Consider the following 17,397-nt stretch of genomic DNA (forward strand, 5'->3'; position numbering starts at 1 on the left):
ACTGGGTTAGCCAACCATAGTCACGGGAAAATCTGGCATGGATTAAACATGGGAACAGAATCTACACTGGATAGGGGAGGGGTGGAACTGAGTTGAGATTTAACAATTATTTTGCGGGAAATCAGTTTTGGTTGATTAGGCAGACTTTGAATAAACACTTTTTACATTGCCTGCTGCCTTTGAGTTTGGCATGTAAACCAAGCATTTAAAAATATCTGATTTCAATACAATATATGTGAAATAATTTTTAGAGGTTGATTAATTTTTATATTGTAGCATTTGATCCGCACCTTCTCCCTCTCCCCGGAAACATATCTCTATCAAAACAATTATTCATTTTATACGAACTTGCAAACTATCTTACAAATCTATTTTAAAAAAAGTCTGTGTTACGTTTTCAATTGTGCATAACATTTGAATACATCTAGAATGACATTGTTTTAACTTCACTTTTGGTGTAAGTCTAAATCATTTGTCTTTTGCTCACCATCTTTAATTAGCAGGGGGAAGGCACATGCATTCATGCATAATATTTCTTACTTTTTCAAAAGGTCCGAATAGGAGAAGTGGGAGGAAATACACTTGGATTTTTTGACTGTCAATTCAGCCCAGACGGATCAATGATTCTTGCTCATGCTTTCCATGGAGCCCTTCATCTTTGGAAACAGACTTCTGCAGAAAAGGTAAGAGAGAATTTATTTCTGTCACCAAAGCATACATGGAATATCTTTATATAGGAAGAAATGGCTCATTCCATACAGCCAAGTTGTATATTTTTAAATACCTTTTATAAATTGAGGAGGGGTTTTTTCCCCTTTCTGAGCTGTAATGAATAGCAAACAAGTTCAGTTGAGTCAGTTTGGATAATTAGGATTATGTTTTTCCTTTGTGAGGAAAAACAGATGGTTATGTGATGGTCAGTCATCTTTTATCTATCTGGCCCAGGATGATCTCCTTTTATAGCCGAGCTTTCCCAGGTCTGTGACAGAGACATTTTGTGTTTATTACAGGATTCAGATCTGGATTCATCATGTTCCGCTTGAACATTGCTGCGCCATTGGATACTCCCTGTTTCCAAATTATTGCTTATGATTCTATAGCTGAAAGCCCCAAGGCTATTGGAAGATTTGGGCTGAGCTTCTAAAGGCAGACAACTTAAAAGTGTCTGTTTCCTTTGTTGTAAACATTAGAAAATAACCAGAATCTTTTATCGTTCAAAAAATGACACTTAATGTTCTTTGTCCTTTATAGTCATTATATTCTGCCATCCCTCATTGGCCATTATGTTTCATTAAATCAATGTGCTGTAATGCTTAAGGAGTAAGAATATTCAGGGTGAAGTTTACCCTTCAACCACAGAAGGTTGTTGGTTGAGTTCTTTGGATCAGTCGTACTTTCTTAGCTCAATTTGCTTTACAGGGTTGTTTTGGGGGAAAAATAGGAAGAAGAAGTGTCAGGAATACAACCTTGAGCTCCAGAATTAAAGTTGTAAAGCTTCCATTGATTTTCAGCTTTCGATATAGTTTTTTTTTAAGTGAAGAGGATTACTTTATATCCAACAACTTTTACCTTATTCAAGGATTACATTATAAATGTTTTTGATTTAACAGAGCGAATGGACTCCAGAAGTGATGATTTCAGGGCATTTTAATTGTGTCCAAGATGTGAAGTGGGATCCAGAGGGAGACTTTATAATTTCTGTCAGTTCTGACCAAACCACAAGGATATTTGCTCCATGGAAAAGAGAGAGCAACTCGGAGGTATGTTTTTCCTAGCTTGTGAAATTATGTGGGTGGAATACCTAGTTTCAGATTGTCCATTTCCAGACAGAAATATGAGTATTTATTCTGGGCACGGAGAGAGTAAGGGACGTGACCTTTACCAAATAGGTAAGAACAATTAACTGTACCTAGACAAAGAGGACTAAAATGTTCTTTAAGCCTCAGGAAGTAAGATAATAATCAGAAGCAGCTCAGGTAAACTGCTCCCTGATTCACTGGAGGAAGGAGTGGAAGGATAGTGTAGTCCGACATAGAGGATTCTGTTTTTATAGCCTATCTCAATATCCAGGTAGTTCTCGACTTACACCAGTTCATTTAGTGACTGTTCAAAATTACAATGGTACTGAAAAAAGTGACTTATGACTGTTTTCGACACGCAGCGACCATTGCAGCAGCCCCACGCTCATGTGATCAAAATTCAGATGCTTGGCAACTGACTCGTGTTTATGAAAGTTGCAGGGTCCTGGGGTAATGTAACATATGGCCTAACAAGCAAAGTCATTGAGGAAGTCAGATTCGCTTAACAAACATGCTACTAACTTAACAATTGCAGTGATTCGCTAAACAACCGTGGCAAGAAAAGTCATAAAAGGGGGCAGAATTCACTTAACAACTGTCTCGCTTAGCAGCAGACCTTTTGGGCTCAATTGTGGTTGTAAGTCAAGGACTAACTGTAGTTTCTACTCTTGACTGTGGAGTTGATTTTCGGCTCTGCTCTGCCTATTCAGACTTGACAACATGCATGTTTGATCTGAATGTTGACCTAAAACTCAGGTGTTCAGGCAGAACGGGGGAAAAAAGGCAAAGACAGGGAACGATGGACCTTGGGAAAATTGGGGGGGGGGGAAGGGCAGGGAGGCCAGCTAGCTATTCTACTGTCACCATATATTTTTTAATCACATAAAAGTAGTATGACTAGTCCGCTGGTTCAAATACAACATTATCAAATCTGCTCCTTCTGATCTTTGCAGGACCTTTCTTTTCCAGATCTGCTTAGTTACCATAGCTAAGATTGATATTAGAGAAAGGATAGGTGGACTGGTTAGATTGGTTAGATATTTTAAGCTTGAATTCAAAATTGATCGGAAACAAAGGAAGCTCAGCAAAAGGAAACACTAGGAAGATGGGTGTCCAAACTGGTGCATGGACCCTGCAGAGAAAGATGGGAAGGGTACTCTAAGCTTGCCCTACTTGTCCCATAAGAATGCCAAAACCCAGAACAACCAAGATATTATTATGCTAAACTTACTAGCCACAATGTTCTTGTTTTGGGCACAACTCTTGTAGATAGATTAGGGCTACCATAGCTGAACTGCAAAACTCTGGATGACCACTGAATGGTAGCAAACAGATAAAGAAATTTTAAATTCTGAAAGTTGTTAGGATTTTTACAGCCAAGTTTTAAAACAAATAATTTTTTCCAACAGAATATGTAATCTGAACAATAGCTCCTCTTAACATTTCTTAAACTCTCCTAAAATTTATGCATATTATATTTTTATTGATCAGTAGTTAGCTACTATGGTGTTATGACAATATCATACGAGTATAAATATTTAGAATTTCATATTAAAATTAATCATTTAAAAATAAGATCTATAATTATTTAATTATATCATTATACGTGCAATGTAATGTTGATTATCTTCTGTTTCCAGTGAGGAATAAAGATTTTTAAAGTAAAATTCAGGGGGAGGCCAAACTGGGGAACAAAGTTGTATTTTGAACCAGGATGGGATTTTGGTCCCTCTCTGTCAGGTATTGGACAAGTCAGCATTGTTTGTCAATTATTTATTAATGAAAGAAGATTCCTGTCATTTCCAATGAGATCTGAATAGAGGCGAGAATGCATTTTTGTGGGAAATGAACTGAATGCTTATTTTCAGCAAACTGTAACTCTAAAATTGTCAATACATGAATAGAGCTTAAAATGTTAACTTGTCCTATAGATTCTAAGATTGGTGCTAGTATAAACGCAGTGGTCCTTTTACTAGGTGTCATGGCATGAAATAGCAAGACCCCAAGTCCATGGGTACGATATGCAGTGCATAGCCCTGACAGCACGGTTTCAGTTCGTATCTGGAGCAGATGAGAAAGTGCTTCGTGTGTTTACTGCACCTAGAAATTTCATCGAGAACTTCGGCAGTATTTGTGGAATATCTCTGGAGAAATTATATTGTGGTGTAAGTTATGTACTCGGCTGCTTTAAAAGAAAACTACCATTTGCTACTTTGTATGTTTGCATCTCTCATTTGAATCTGAGCACATTTTTAAACATATTACAGAAATGTTGAATGAACTCATATATTCTTTACTTCAAGGATGGGTTGAGGTTTGAGTGGTCAGGGGCTATAAAGAAGCCTCCTGACCTTCTGTAGGCCATTTGAGAATGTTATGGTATCGTTGGAGAGAATAGGATTAATATTTTCCAGGTTGCATTTTTTGGGAGAAGGGCAAGGTGCCTGTATGAGTCAACCCACACCCATCCCCACTGTTAAGCGTATGGTAGTCTCTCCGATGAATAATTCAGGTCTGATTGGAGGGTTACTATCCATTGGTACAAATGGACACAGCAGTAAGCTTGCCTCCAAAAAGCTCCCTGTTCTCACTGCTGCTACTGAAACTTTCCAGAAGCCAAAAATAGAACAAAAGAAGTTTTAGGTAATTTGGGGGGACTTGGAGACAGAGCTTAAAAATAAGGATGCGAAGAAGAAGCCTTTGTCTCTCTTTCCCCACTTTTAATTTTAACAGAAGGGACCAAAAATGGCATGGAGAGAATTAATGTCACAGCCAGTCCAGTGAAATAGATCTGGTTAAGAAATTAACTTCACAAGGAGGACTAGAATTATATTCTGGTCTTGCTCTGTGTTCTAGAAGTATACCCTAGTTCAAGTCTTCCTGTAGAGTCAGTTTCCTGATTTGGGTCTTATTTTGTAGGCTAGGGGATTGCATTGGTCTGTGAACCATGGTTTGCCAAACACCAGCGTTGCTGAGGATTGAGTTTGAGTTTGTGTGTGGTATTAAACTCATTTTTTGTGGAGAAGTGAATATAATTTTAAATATGAACATCTGCTGAGTTACAATCAAATCAAAATTCTTAGAAAATGCTCATAATCTGTGCTTTATGGAATAATTGTTACTTCTGAAGATGTTTTGTACAGGCGATATTTGTGACTTAAAACGATGATTTTATTACTAAATGTGGGGTATAGATAACGGTGCTTGAACGTCGTTGAACAATTAGCATGACATATAATAGTCACATATTTCTGTATGGCTTAGAAAATTAAAACCGAAGCAAAGGTTTTAAATTAATTTGAGGTTTTTCTGGGAATTCCTTAGTAATATATGTACTACATTTTAGATTTGTGACTCACAGAAAGTTATGTTGAAGGCCAAACTTGCAAGAAGGCTATATCTAGAAATGAGAAGATTCCGACAATCATGAATAATATTTTCTTCTTCTTAGCAAATGGTGGATCTTCCAGAAGGGGCTACTGTACCAGCCTTGGGTTTATCTAATAAGGCTGTCTTTGAAGGTAATATCTGCCTATATGTGTGCTTAACTTCGTATTTGTGAACATGAGTGTTTCTTTGATCATATTTGTGCTGTGCAGGTTGATGAGAGAAATTAGCTGTCAGATGAGTGATCCTTAGTTAATTTGGGGAGTTCTTAGTGCTCTCCAGATGTTTGGGATTATAAATTTCATAATGCAAATTAGTATCTTCAATAATTAGAGATTTTGAAAATTGCATCCTAAAATATCTGCATGGTAAAAAGTTTCTGTCACCTGGAAATTTTACCTTTTACCTTACAAGGAAAAATTTCTGGAAATTTCTACCTCCATTTTGTTGTTAAATTGACAAAATATGGCTTTACATATCAATTTAAACTATAAGATTGTTTGATATATTGCTTATCAGTACATAGGGACTATAACAACAACAACAATAATAATAGGGTTGGAAGGGACCTTGGAGGTCATCTAGTCCAACCCCCTGCTCAGACAGGAAACCCTATACCAGGGGTCAGCAACCTGAAACAGCAAAAGAGCCACTCGGAATCGGTTCCGTCACACACACAAAAAAGTGGGAGCCGCAAAATGTGTGCGTGCATGCGTGCATGCACGCACATGTGCAGAACCAACGCAAAATGTCCACCAGCCCTGCCCCCGTCCACCTCTACTTTGGACGGCTCTGCTGTCCTGACTTTTCCTCCCTCAGAAAAAACTGCTCTCCCCTCGCCCTGCCCTCTCTCTCTCTGGGACTTTTTTCTTTCCGCCTTTTGTGACGCTTCGGGATCAGCTCCTGCCCTGGATCACTTGCACTGCGCCGATCCTTGGCAGCCCCGATGCCAACGCCGCATCCTGAGCTGCACGCACCTGTCGCTGCCCGGTGCCGCCAGCTTACCGGGGCAGGGGGGGACTCGCAGGCCAAGACGACCGCAGAGGGCCACGCGAAGACGAGGAAGGAAACTTTCTTTCAGAAGATCCCGCCTGGCCCCACCTCAGAGGCATCGGGCCCTTCCTTGGCCAAAGGAAGCCTCGTGAGTGTCTCCCGCAGCGCGGCTCCCCCGAGCCGGGAGGCACCTCTGCGGCAGCGGCAGCGGGTCTCCCTGACGACAGGCACTGGGTTGCGGCACTGCCTTCAGCCCAGGCGCTGCCGGAGCCACCCGAGCGTCCTGCCCCTCCCCCCGGGGCCTCCAAACCGCCACCGCCTGTTTGGAGATCTGCCGGCTTCCTCAAACATGGATGAAGCTGTCAGCCCTGCAAACGGGGCGGAGAAGGTTTGGAGAGCTGCGCACGCAGCTCTCCAAACCGCCGCCGCCCCGTTTGGAGAGCTGCTGCCTTCATTGGCGTTTCTTTCGGGCCCCGAAAGGCACCAGCTCTCCAAAACCTCCGTCGCCCCATTCTCTCAATGGGACTTTTTCCAGAACGGCGGCGGAGGACTGGGAGCCTCATGAGACGGGTCGGAGCCGCGGGTTGCCGACCCGTGCCCTATACCATTTCAGACAAATGGCTGTCCAGTCTCTTCTTAAAAACTTCCAGTGTTGGAGCATTCACAACTTCTGGAGGCAGGTTGTTCCACTGGTTAATTGTTCTAACTGTAAGGAAGTTTCTCTAGGTTGCTTCTCTCCTTGACTACTTTCCATCTGTTGCTTCTTCTCCTGCCTTCAGGTGCTTTGGCAATAGATTGACCCCTCTTCTTTGTGGCAGCCCCTGAGATATTGGAACACTGCTATCATGTCACCCCTCATCCTTCTCTTCATTAAACTAGACATACCCAATTCCAGCAACTGTTCTTTATATGTTTTAGCCTCCAGTCCCCTAATCATCTTTGTTGCTCTTCTCTATACTCTTCCTATCAACTCAACTCAATCACTGTGAGTTGTTCAATGGACAGTGGTTAAAGCACATCGTGCTTTAAGTATAATGTTTAAACATATACAATGCAGTTACAGAACACTTTGACTTACAATCGGTCATTAAATGACTGTTCGGAGTTATGGCAGCCTCAGAAAAGGTGCTTTATGGCCCGTAAAGCACTTCCAGCCTTATAAAATATCACACTGCCCCTCCGCAGTGACATCAATGCGGTTTGGGCGCATTTATGACTGGTTGCAGTGTTCCACAGTCACATGACTATGATTTGGGACTTTTTTTGCCATTTTCTAGAAAAAAATGTGCATTTGAGAGAATGAATTAGGACTTAAGACTGTGTTATATACATCCTTTTATTTTCTGTTAATGTTTACTCCTTGATACTTGGACAAAGTCAATCTGATTTATTTCATTAAACCATGGTTTAAAGTGACACAGTTTAGGCTCTGAGTGTAATGCTCATTTGGAATTAGTCAAAACAAAGGAAAATTTTGGTTCTTGTTCTTGAGGCTTCTCGCAGAAAGGAGAAGATCAGGAGGAAGGTATGAGCTAAGATTACCTGTGCTTGTTCTCATTATGTTAAACCATGGTTTGTTGAAACATTTAAATGTTTCCTTCCTTCCTTCCTTCCTTCCTTCCTTCCTTCCTTCCTTCCTTCCTTCCTTCCTTCCTTCCTTCCTTCCTTCCTTCCTTCCTTCCTTTTTCCTTCCTTCCTTTTACACCTGTGTATAGTTTGGAAATGATTTAAGAAATGTTGCTCATAGGACCTCTGTGCTATTTATTAAAGTCATCTACCTTTTCCAAGCTTCTACCAAGCCTGAAAAAAAGTTGAATTTTTTAAAGGAGTTGATTCATTGCACCTCCTAATGCAGCTGGATCTGTTTTTCAAGCTTGCTCCATGTGAAAAATGTTAGGTTGCTTTAATGAATAGTAGAGGCTTATGCCAAGCATTTCTCCAAATCGGTTTTGAAGCTTGTGCAACTTCATTTAGTTTGTTATTATGATTTTATATATGATTGGTTTTGCATATTTATCATAGTTATGTTCTAATGATAGAATACCTTCCTTGTAAAAATAGAAAGTAATTGAAAAATGAAGTAACATCTGCTTTTGCTGGTTACCATCTGGAGCGGGGAGTTCACTGCAAAACATTTTGAATTTAAACCATATCAAATTTGAAACCCCTTCTTTTAAGCCCCAAACATCTCATTTTGTCCACAAAACAGCGACCTCAAGCGTTAAGTAAGGTTGTCTTGATAATTAAGGTTTGGACTCAAAATACTTCCAAAACGTTCAAAACAGAATCTTTCAGTGACAAAATGGTTGGAATTCAAAATGTTTTGCATATTCCTATTGAACACCCAGCACCAAAACCTTAAAAAGAAAGGGATCTAACATTGTAAGAGAAGCCTTGTGTTTGAATTGATAGGACAGGGCTAAGTAAGCAAATGATCTCAAAGATCCCAATGATACAACTATTTCTGTCTGAAAACCCACTGGTTGTGCAACTCTCAGCATATCTTTTTAGAACTAAACCTTACGGAGTTCAGTGGAAGTTACTCTCAGATGAGTATGCATGGGATCTTCTGCTGAGCCCTATTTGATTTTGTGAGAGTGAGGCTTCAGTCTGTCAGCGAATCTAGCAGAAAGAAATTCAAATAAGCTATAGAGGATCTCCTTTAATATATTCACTAATACCTTACAGTATTTGTCATACAGGTTCTGGCAAGTTATCGTATTTTAATTTCTTTTGAGCAACTTATTTTGTTCAGTGGAGTTACTATATTAATAGTGTGTTGACTGAGCAAATGACGGCAGGTAGCTAGACATGGGACTTGTTGGTATATTGTTTGAGTTCAGTAATAACCCATGTATTTTCAGAAAACTTTGATTCTTGAATAGAAGCAATTCACTCATAAATCATAACTGTTATGAAACTGCAAGCTTTAATTGCTTCAGAAATAGGCCTAGAGAGCTTAAAAGCTTCTAAGCAATGCCAGTAGAGGGATAGAAATACTGATTCTCTTTGATCACCCATTTCTGAATCAATGGGGCCATTAAAAGTGGAGGAAATTGACTCTGCATTCTTATATTAACATATCAAAACTTAGAAAGTTTTAGTGCTGAATGAATAATGAATAAATATTTGAACATTACCTGAGATAAAAGGACTGTAAAGCAATTTGTCCCAGGCTTTTGACCAGATTGTAGAAATTATATTTCATTTGTGATTTCAAAGGGGAATTTAAAAGAAAGAAATGCATTTCATAGCAATCCAGAAACTTAAAAAATTATACAAGACCAGCAAGGTGTTTATTATTACAGGTGGAGTTGTACATATTTCAGTGAGGAGAAGGCATGATTAGCAAAGTTGTTGTATGTAAATACCAGTAGTATTTTTAGTGAGATTACCTCAGGAAAAATTAGACCAGACAATCTAACCATAACAATTTCCTCAAAGTGTAGCATTTCCCCCCCCCCAGGAAAAAGTATATTGGGGGCATCAAAGGAACATGCTTTGGAACATGTGGGAGCATGACGTAGTACTTGCAGCTCTTTAAAGCAGCTCTTTTCCAAAAATTGAATGGCAGTCCATCACCGGAGCCACATTGTCATGGAGAAAAGAGGTTGTATGTGCCAGCCCCAAAGCACCTTTTTGGAATTGAATTCAAAGTCCTGCCTAACCCTGACAGATAGAGAATTACTGCCTTATAGTTTAGGCTTAAACATACCTATTGAAGATTAAATACAACAGCATAGTTGATTATTATAATTCTGGATGACTGCCATTCCTCTTCCGCACATGTTTTATCTTGCCTCTTTTTTCTTTTGGTTTGTTATGTTTAATTGAGGGTAGATTAGAACATGGCTGTCACTGTTCCTAGTCCAACAGTTTGAAGAATATATCATTAATGAATGAGTGGTTCTAATTCATCTTGTCTTTTCATATTGCATTTTTTACACCATAATCTCTTTTAAGAGCCTAAGGAAATCTGAATGCATTGTTATACCAGCTTCTTTCTTTCACCCTGTTGTGAGAGTTTAACTTATCTCAGCTCCTGTCATGGTTTCCATCATGAGGCCCAATTATTTTACCTTGCAGTGTAATACTGTTTGACTTTCCTACTGATGCTCTTTACATTATGGCTTAACTTTTCTTCAGATTCTTTCTATCTAGAAACTGGAGTTGTTTCTTTCTGTATAGTGCTTGGTAAAAGATGCCATCTTTTTGCAGATTCCATACTTGATGAGTTTAAAGCAATAACATTTCTACCTTTGCAGCTGCAGATACAACAGCTCAAACAGCTGAAGAAGAAAATCTCAGTAATGCTTCCAGACAGTACCGTGAAAATTACTTTCAGCCATGTAGTCTTTCAGGTATGCAATATGTTAAATTCAGTACATAACTCTGAAGCAAAGCTGGTTCTTCAAACAGCTGACAGGTTGACCAGTTCAGGATAAGGACAACAATACTGAATCGAATTATTTCTTTCAGAACCTCCCACAGAAGATCATCTCTTGCAGAATACACTATGGCCTGAAACTCAAAAGTTGTAAGTTACTTTGTTTGTTGATGTAAAAACATACCTCCAAAATGGAAACCATTTAAAGTCTTTGATTTTCGAGTAAGTTCAATTTTATAGGTAGTTCTTAACTTATGACTGTAATGGAAGTAAATGCTGGAAACGGCAAAAAACACTGAAAATCATGGTTACATGACTGTGGCACTGCAAACAGTTGTAAATGCAAACTGGTGGTCAACATCCAAAATGCAACCGGGGGGGGAGGTGTATGGCTGTCGGAACTTCAAAATCAGGTCAGAACTAGCTCTGAGAAGATCAGTTGTAGTTTTGAACAGTCGTTAAGCAACTAGTTGTTAAGCAAGGACAACCTATATGATTTTCCTGTTAAATGTGGAGTTCTGGGTTAAGTTAGGGCCAGAAACATGAATGCATTTTTTAAAACTAGCTTGTGTATCCTACTCTTCATAAAAGGACCTCAATACAGAGCTAGGAACAAAGGGAAATGCTACTTCATGCTTGAAGCCATTTAGTAGGCTTCGCAGAGAAACGGTTTATCAGAGAAATCTTATATTTCTACCATTTGAATTTTAATGCTAATCCAAACATGGAAATTTTTTGCCTGTTCTGGGCTGAAGAGAGTGATAAAACAAGGTAAAGAAAGTGTGCAGAAAATGGCTTCTGGATATTTTTTTGTCATATTTTCACCAGGAGCAGGCATTGGAGGCATCTGAACTATCTTCTGTATAACAAAGTAATGAACTGCAGATGTGTCTGTTCATGTTCTCCTCTTACGTTATGTGTTTGTATGTACGTCTCATTGGGAAGCGCAGGGCAGACTGAATATGCTCTACTCTCAGTAACATGGAAGGAGGCCTAGAATGGAATTCCAGTCTAATATTTTCTTCCATAGGGACGCCTTGCAGAATTTCTTCTGGTATTTTCTTCACTGTAGCCTCTAATCTGGCCCATGTTCAAGTTCTCTATCTCTTTTTCTTTTTAATTAACTTTATCCTCTCACTCCCTTCATTTGTTGCAGTTTTTTTTAGAGAATTAACTTGCTGATGGAGAAACAGATGCTCAGAATTCTAAGCCATGTTAAATAATTTCTTTCCCATATTCTATTGCCTTAGAAAAAATAAAAAAAAAACCCATTGAACTCTACAGTGTGAGCAATAATGTAAGACATCAGGACTTTTAGATGTCTTGATAGACAGATCGACTGATAGATCTCTCAGGTATAATGCCTTGTAGCACTTCTTCGGGGCCTTGCCTTTTAGATGTGAACTGGACTCGCAAATATTCACTGCATTTCCTGTTTCTGTGCTTAAGTATTATGTATCAGTTATTAATTAATGGTTGGTCACACAGTCAGCCAGGTATTTATATTGGATTTGGCACTTTATTCACCTGTCGAGTCCTTCCCAAGGACCTGTGATAGGGAGATGTTGTTTGATAATGGTAAAGGTATTGTCACAGGATGTATGCTGTTCCAAGTAAAGTTGCCCTTTGCAGTTGACTGATGGTGACTTTTGTTAATGTTGATGGTGTTCAGATAGTACTCCAAATGTTTTGGGATTTCAGCCAAGGAAGCCTATCACCGTTGGTACTACCTTTGCTTTCTTTTGCCATAGTCATTCTTCTGTTTCCAGGTCTTTGTATTTTGTGATTTTCTCCATTTTTTTTCTCTTCTCTTCTGCTGTCCACTATCCAGACTTTTTTGTCTTTCTTATCGACAGTTGTTAAATCTAGGATATTGTGTGGCAGGTGCTTGTCTGTTAAAGTCTGGGATGTTGTGTGGCTGTCAGGTCTGGTGTTGTGTGGTAGGTGCTTGTCCGTTTGAATTCTAAAGTCTCAGAGCGCTTCAGCTTCTTTATTTTATTATTTTTCTATTTTGTGGTCCCACCAGTTCTAATATTATTATTATTAAAGTTATTGGCCACCCAACCAGTGGACTCTGGATATTATCCGCGTTTAGTGCAGAGTTTGAATAATACGCATTTTCAGTCTCCACAATCGTGACTTTATACTCCTTAAATCAGAGAGCTCTTCTCTTCAGAGCAACTGGATTGTTCGTACAAGGCGCACAATTTTAGGCCCCAGGTCTTAGCATTCAATTGCAGCCTACGTGTCTTCAAAAGGTTGTTGTGATTGTGATTTATATTTAATATTTAAATGCAAATCAATTCAAACCTGGTCATTTTAACTCCTTTTGCAATGAGCTTTCCAATATGCCACTCAAAGGCCAAATATGTGTCTTGGCCAAAGATGTCCATGCCTGGCAAAGAATTTGACTGGAAATACTTCAAGGAGAACTCCCTTCTATTCGCCTGCCTTGGAGCAATCATGCAAGACTTCTGAAGCAGCTTTAACAATGTATATGGATCCATGTCAAATTTATAGGTAAAGGTAAAGGTTCCCCCGCACATGCGTGCTAGTCGTTTCCGACTCTAGGGGCCGGTGCTCATCTCCGTTTCATAGCTGAAGAGCCAGCGTTTGTCCGAGGACGTCTCCATGGTCATGTGGCCGGCATGACTAGACGCCAAAGGCGCACGGAACGCTGTTACCTTCCCACCATAGTGGTCCCTATTTTTCTACTTGCATTTTTACGTGCTTTCGAACTGCTAGGTGGGCAGAAGCTGGGACGGGTAACAGGCGCTCACTCTGTTACGCGGCACTCGGGATTCAACCCGCCAAACTGCCGACCTTCTGATCGACAAGCTCAGCGTCCTAACCCACTGAGCCACCGCGTCCCTATGTCAAATTTATAGCTACTCTTAATTTCTTTTGCATTCATAGCAAGACAGAATATAAGTAAAATAATGCCTACATTGCCATTAAATAGTTTCATTTTTCTTTTAAACATAACCACCTTTTTCATCATCGTCATTAACATTTCTCTATACAATAAGGCGTATTTTCTTATTTCCAGTTACATAGGAAATTGAATAAGGTTAAATAGATAAATGGAACTGGAAATACATTACTCTTAAGCAGAAAAGAAAACTTGTATGCATTTTAATATTTTGCATATACTTTGCACATGCTTATATACTCATCTGTGGATGTTCATGTTATAATAACACACAGGGTACCCTTCCTTGGTACCCACTTCTAGTCCAAATAAAGGATAGCTGTGTCCTCTCATTTTTTTCCAACCTGGAATTTTGGGAGGGAAACATCCCTTACTTATGAGACAGTTCTTACAATAGGAAAGTGTTATCTGCTTATTTCAGGACAGCATTGCCTAGCTTATTAAACTTCATATTTGATGCCCATTCATCCGACCTTTTCTCTCTAATGAATTATCTGATTAATATAAAGATTGTCTACTATGATCATCATTAACTAGTCATCCAGGAGCAGATTTTTATTACCAGAGCTGCTCATCTGAGTTTATTAAAAGTGCAGATTAAACAGCCCATAAGAGTTACTAAATTTCCTAATCCATTTCCTAAAACAAATTAATAATGCTGCTATCCCTTTCTTCTAAGATGATGGTTTCAGGCAGGGGCTGCCAACCTTTAATTATTCACTCATTACTTTTCACCTTTTGCCAAGGAATCTAGAGCATCACATTAGCAAAGTACAAATGGAGCAGTTTGTAGAGAAATTATTGGATAAAAGTAGACCAGTGTCAGCCCTTTGAGGTAGTCCAGACAAGAAGCACAAATTATGAATACTAACAAACTACCTTTACTGTAAGGTTACAGCAGTAGAATTTTGGAAGTCTTTCTGGAAAACTATGGAGGATTGCTTCTGAGATGCTTTCCACACCCTTTTGCTTCTGTAGGCTGAGATATCTTGCACAATGGTTTCTGGACTGTGGAGCTAACTCCTGCCACCCAAGATCATTCCCATATACCAGGGATAGGCAACCTTGGCTCTTTTATGACTCGTGGACTCCAACTCCCAGAATTCCTGAGCTAGCTGCGCTCAGGAATTCTGCGAGTTGAAGTCCGCGAGTCATAAAAGAGCCAGGGTTGCCTACCCCTGCCATATACCATTACAACCAGTGAGCCTCGTATATCAGTGACAGTTTAAAAACAGGATGTTCCTTTTGGCAAGCATTCTGTTTGCAAAAAAAGGGTACAGTTAAGCAATTATTGATATTGCTGCTCTCACCAGTAAGACTCTTCTGCAGCAAAGGAACACTTAAACTTCCACACCAATATTCTCTCGAAACAGTACTTTCCCCAGAGAGGAAAAAAACGTTGAATGAGAAGAACAAGTTGAAATTAAATCCAAACAAGGGACAAATGCTATTGATACATGGGAAATTGGACTTGTGGATTGAGGTTGAGCCTTTTTTAAGATAGGATCATTATCCCCTTGAAAGAAATCTACGCAGTTTGGGAGCTTTTCTCTATTCTTCTGCCACTAGTTTCACAGATAGCAGCTGCAGCTTGAAGCACTTTTCCAGTTGAAGCTCCATCTGCAGCCATTGTTCAGATCTAATAACAGTTACCTGTTAACCTGTACCTTGATTCTCTCCTGCCCAGACTGTTACAATGCACTCTAAATGGAATTGCACAGTTTGCATTTGTGTCTATTAATAGCATTTGATTCCAAATTAAATGCAGCAGTTAGTTGCTAACTAGTATAGGACAGGGCTTTTCAACCAGTGGTATGGGTACCACCTGTGGTACATTGGCACCTGGCAGGTGGTACGCGGCCATCCTAGAAAAGTGGTAGCGGAGGAGGGGAATGAGCTGAACCGGTGGCAGCACCGCACAAGCCTGAGCGAGAGATGGCTGGAGCTGCAGGGCTGTCAGGGCTCAGCGGAAGCGCCAGGATCAGCACTTCTTTGGGGCTGTCAGAGCTCAGCGGAAGCGCCAGGATCAGCACTTCTTTGGGGCTGTCAGAGCTCAGCGGAAGCGCCAGGATCACTGCCAGGCTCCAGCTGGAGCTCGGCACTGATCCCAGTGCTTCTGCTGAGCCCAGAAGAAGCGCCAATCAGCTGGAATGTTGCAGCATCTCCAGGGTCTTGTGATTTACAATCAGATGCTTGGCAACTGATTCATATTTATGACGGTCACAGTGTCCCAGGGTCATATGAAGTGACCAAAACCTGCTGCAATCACCCAGCAGATGGAGGGAATAAAAACCAAACACACCCCACCCCACCCCCGCTGCCAATCCTCAACAGAAATGCTCACAACAATGAAAACCTTGGACAGGAGGAAGAGTGCTGCCGGGCGGGCAAGCAGGTGTCTTGCTGGGCTGTGGCTTGGGGGGGCACTTTTTCAGTGCCATTGTGACTTCAAACAGTCACTAAGAGAACTGTTGTAAGTTGAGGACTACCTGTACTTCATCACTTTTTTCCTTTTTTTTTGGTCATCAAGTTTTTGACACCTTGCTAGGTGACTGGTGGTACTCGGATGTTACCATATCCTAAAAGTGGTACAACGGGTGAAAAGGTTGAAAAGCCCTGGTATAGGACACGGGATCCTATGATATCTGTACCAGTTGTCAAATGGTACATGGTACAATTGGTGAAATTGTTGTTAGCCTTTAGAGCCCTAAATGCCCCTTCTGAGAGACTGTTTTTCCTTTATGAATTCATCTGGTTAATAAGATCTGTAGGAAACTCCTTGGAAGAGGGCCCTAATGTCAGAAGGTCATTCTCTCCTAGCCCTATAGAATACATTATTTTGGAAATAGTATTAGGGCCTTACTTTTTCTATGTGTAAAAAAAATCTAAAGAGACATATGTTTTTCAACAGATTTAAATTATGGTTTACTTTTAATATATTTATTTATGATTTTAATATTTTTCATTTTGTGATATTTTATTATCCAACTAGGTAACAGTGTGAGTGAATATGGGCTTTTTTGCCTGTTTATACATAGTAGCTTCCCCTGTCCTTGCTGGGTAAGGGTGAGATTTGCTCTTTAGTAATTCCTTGACTTTCAAGTGGAAAACGATATCCTAGTCCAGGATTAGGCAACCTTGGCTCTTTTATGACTCGTGGATTTCAACTTCCAGAATTCCTGAGTCAGCAGGAATTCTGGGATTTGAAGTCCACGAGTCATAAAAAAGCCAAGGTTGCCTACCCCTGCCCTATTCCAGGGCTACAAACCCCACACTCATTCACACTAATGCTACTCCCTAGTCAGGTATTGAAACATCAGCAAGCAAACAACCACACTTGGAGAATACCAGAGGTTCCACAATTCAATCCTGAGCTACGTATTCTATTGAATTTTGTATTTTGTTTTTTAATCAGTGTTACTTGAATATTTGAGTATAAACACAGCTTCCAAAGTAATACATTAAATAATATCCAGCTTTTTAGCTTGTACTTGTATAAATCACAGTGAGCTAAATAATAAAACCCCATTGTTTTAACAGAGAATAATCTCTTTGATTACTGTTCTCAAATGTGATCTGTAATTCAAAAGAACAAGTCAATTGATTAAAACAACAACAAGAGATGAATATATATTTTTCTTCACTCTTCCTGAGATCTCTTAGGAGATCTGAGGTAAAACAATTCTCTCTGCTAGAGTAAGGAAGGCATTTAAAGTATCCAAGCAGACACATTTGGTTTGATTAAATATTTTAGGAGAAAAAATACTCCTTGAAAGACCAGAAGTGGGATCAGTGGAGGTCAGTATGGAACTAATACATCTGCCAGACCAGTATCTAATGTCTGGCAGATGTCCTCAAGGATATTCTTATGGGCTGACAAATCCCTCATAACTGGTTGA

General features: G+C 39.8%; 1 protein-coding gene across 1 annotated transcript in view; it reads left to right on the forward strand.

Moving 5' to 3' along the window:
* ELP2 (elongator acetyltransferase complex subunit 2) overlaps positions 1–17,397 on the forward strand; it is a gene marked incomplete at its 5' end in the record, with an annotated part of 60,375 nt that overhangs the window by 19,660 nt on the left and 23,318 nt on the right. The window contains 6 exons of the mRNA XM_081322769.1: positions 552–683; positions 1,611–1,760; positions 3,776–3,964; positions 5,251–5,320; positions 10,445–10,540; positions 10,659–10,716. Of these exons, the coding sequence (XP_081178895.1) occupies positions 552–683; positions 1,611–1,760; positions 3,776–3,964; positions 5,251–5,320; positions 10,445–10,540; positions 10,659–10,716 (695 nt within the window). The remainder of the gene's footprint in view (positions 1–551; positions 684–1,610; positions 1,761–3,775; positions 3,965–5,250; positions 5,321–10,444; positions 10,541–10,658; positions 10,717–17,397) is intronic.

The sequence above is a fragment of the Vipera berus genome, assembly GCF_964194415.1.
Source record: "Vipera berus genome assembly, chromosome: 3".
NCBI lineage: Eukaryota > Metazoa > Chordata > Lepidosauria > Squamata > Viperidae > Vipera > Vipera berus.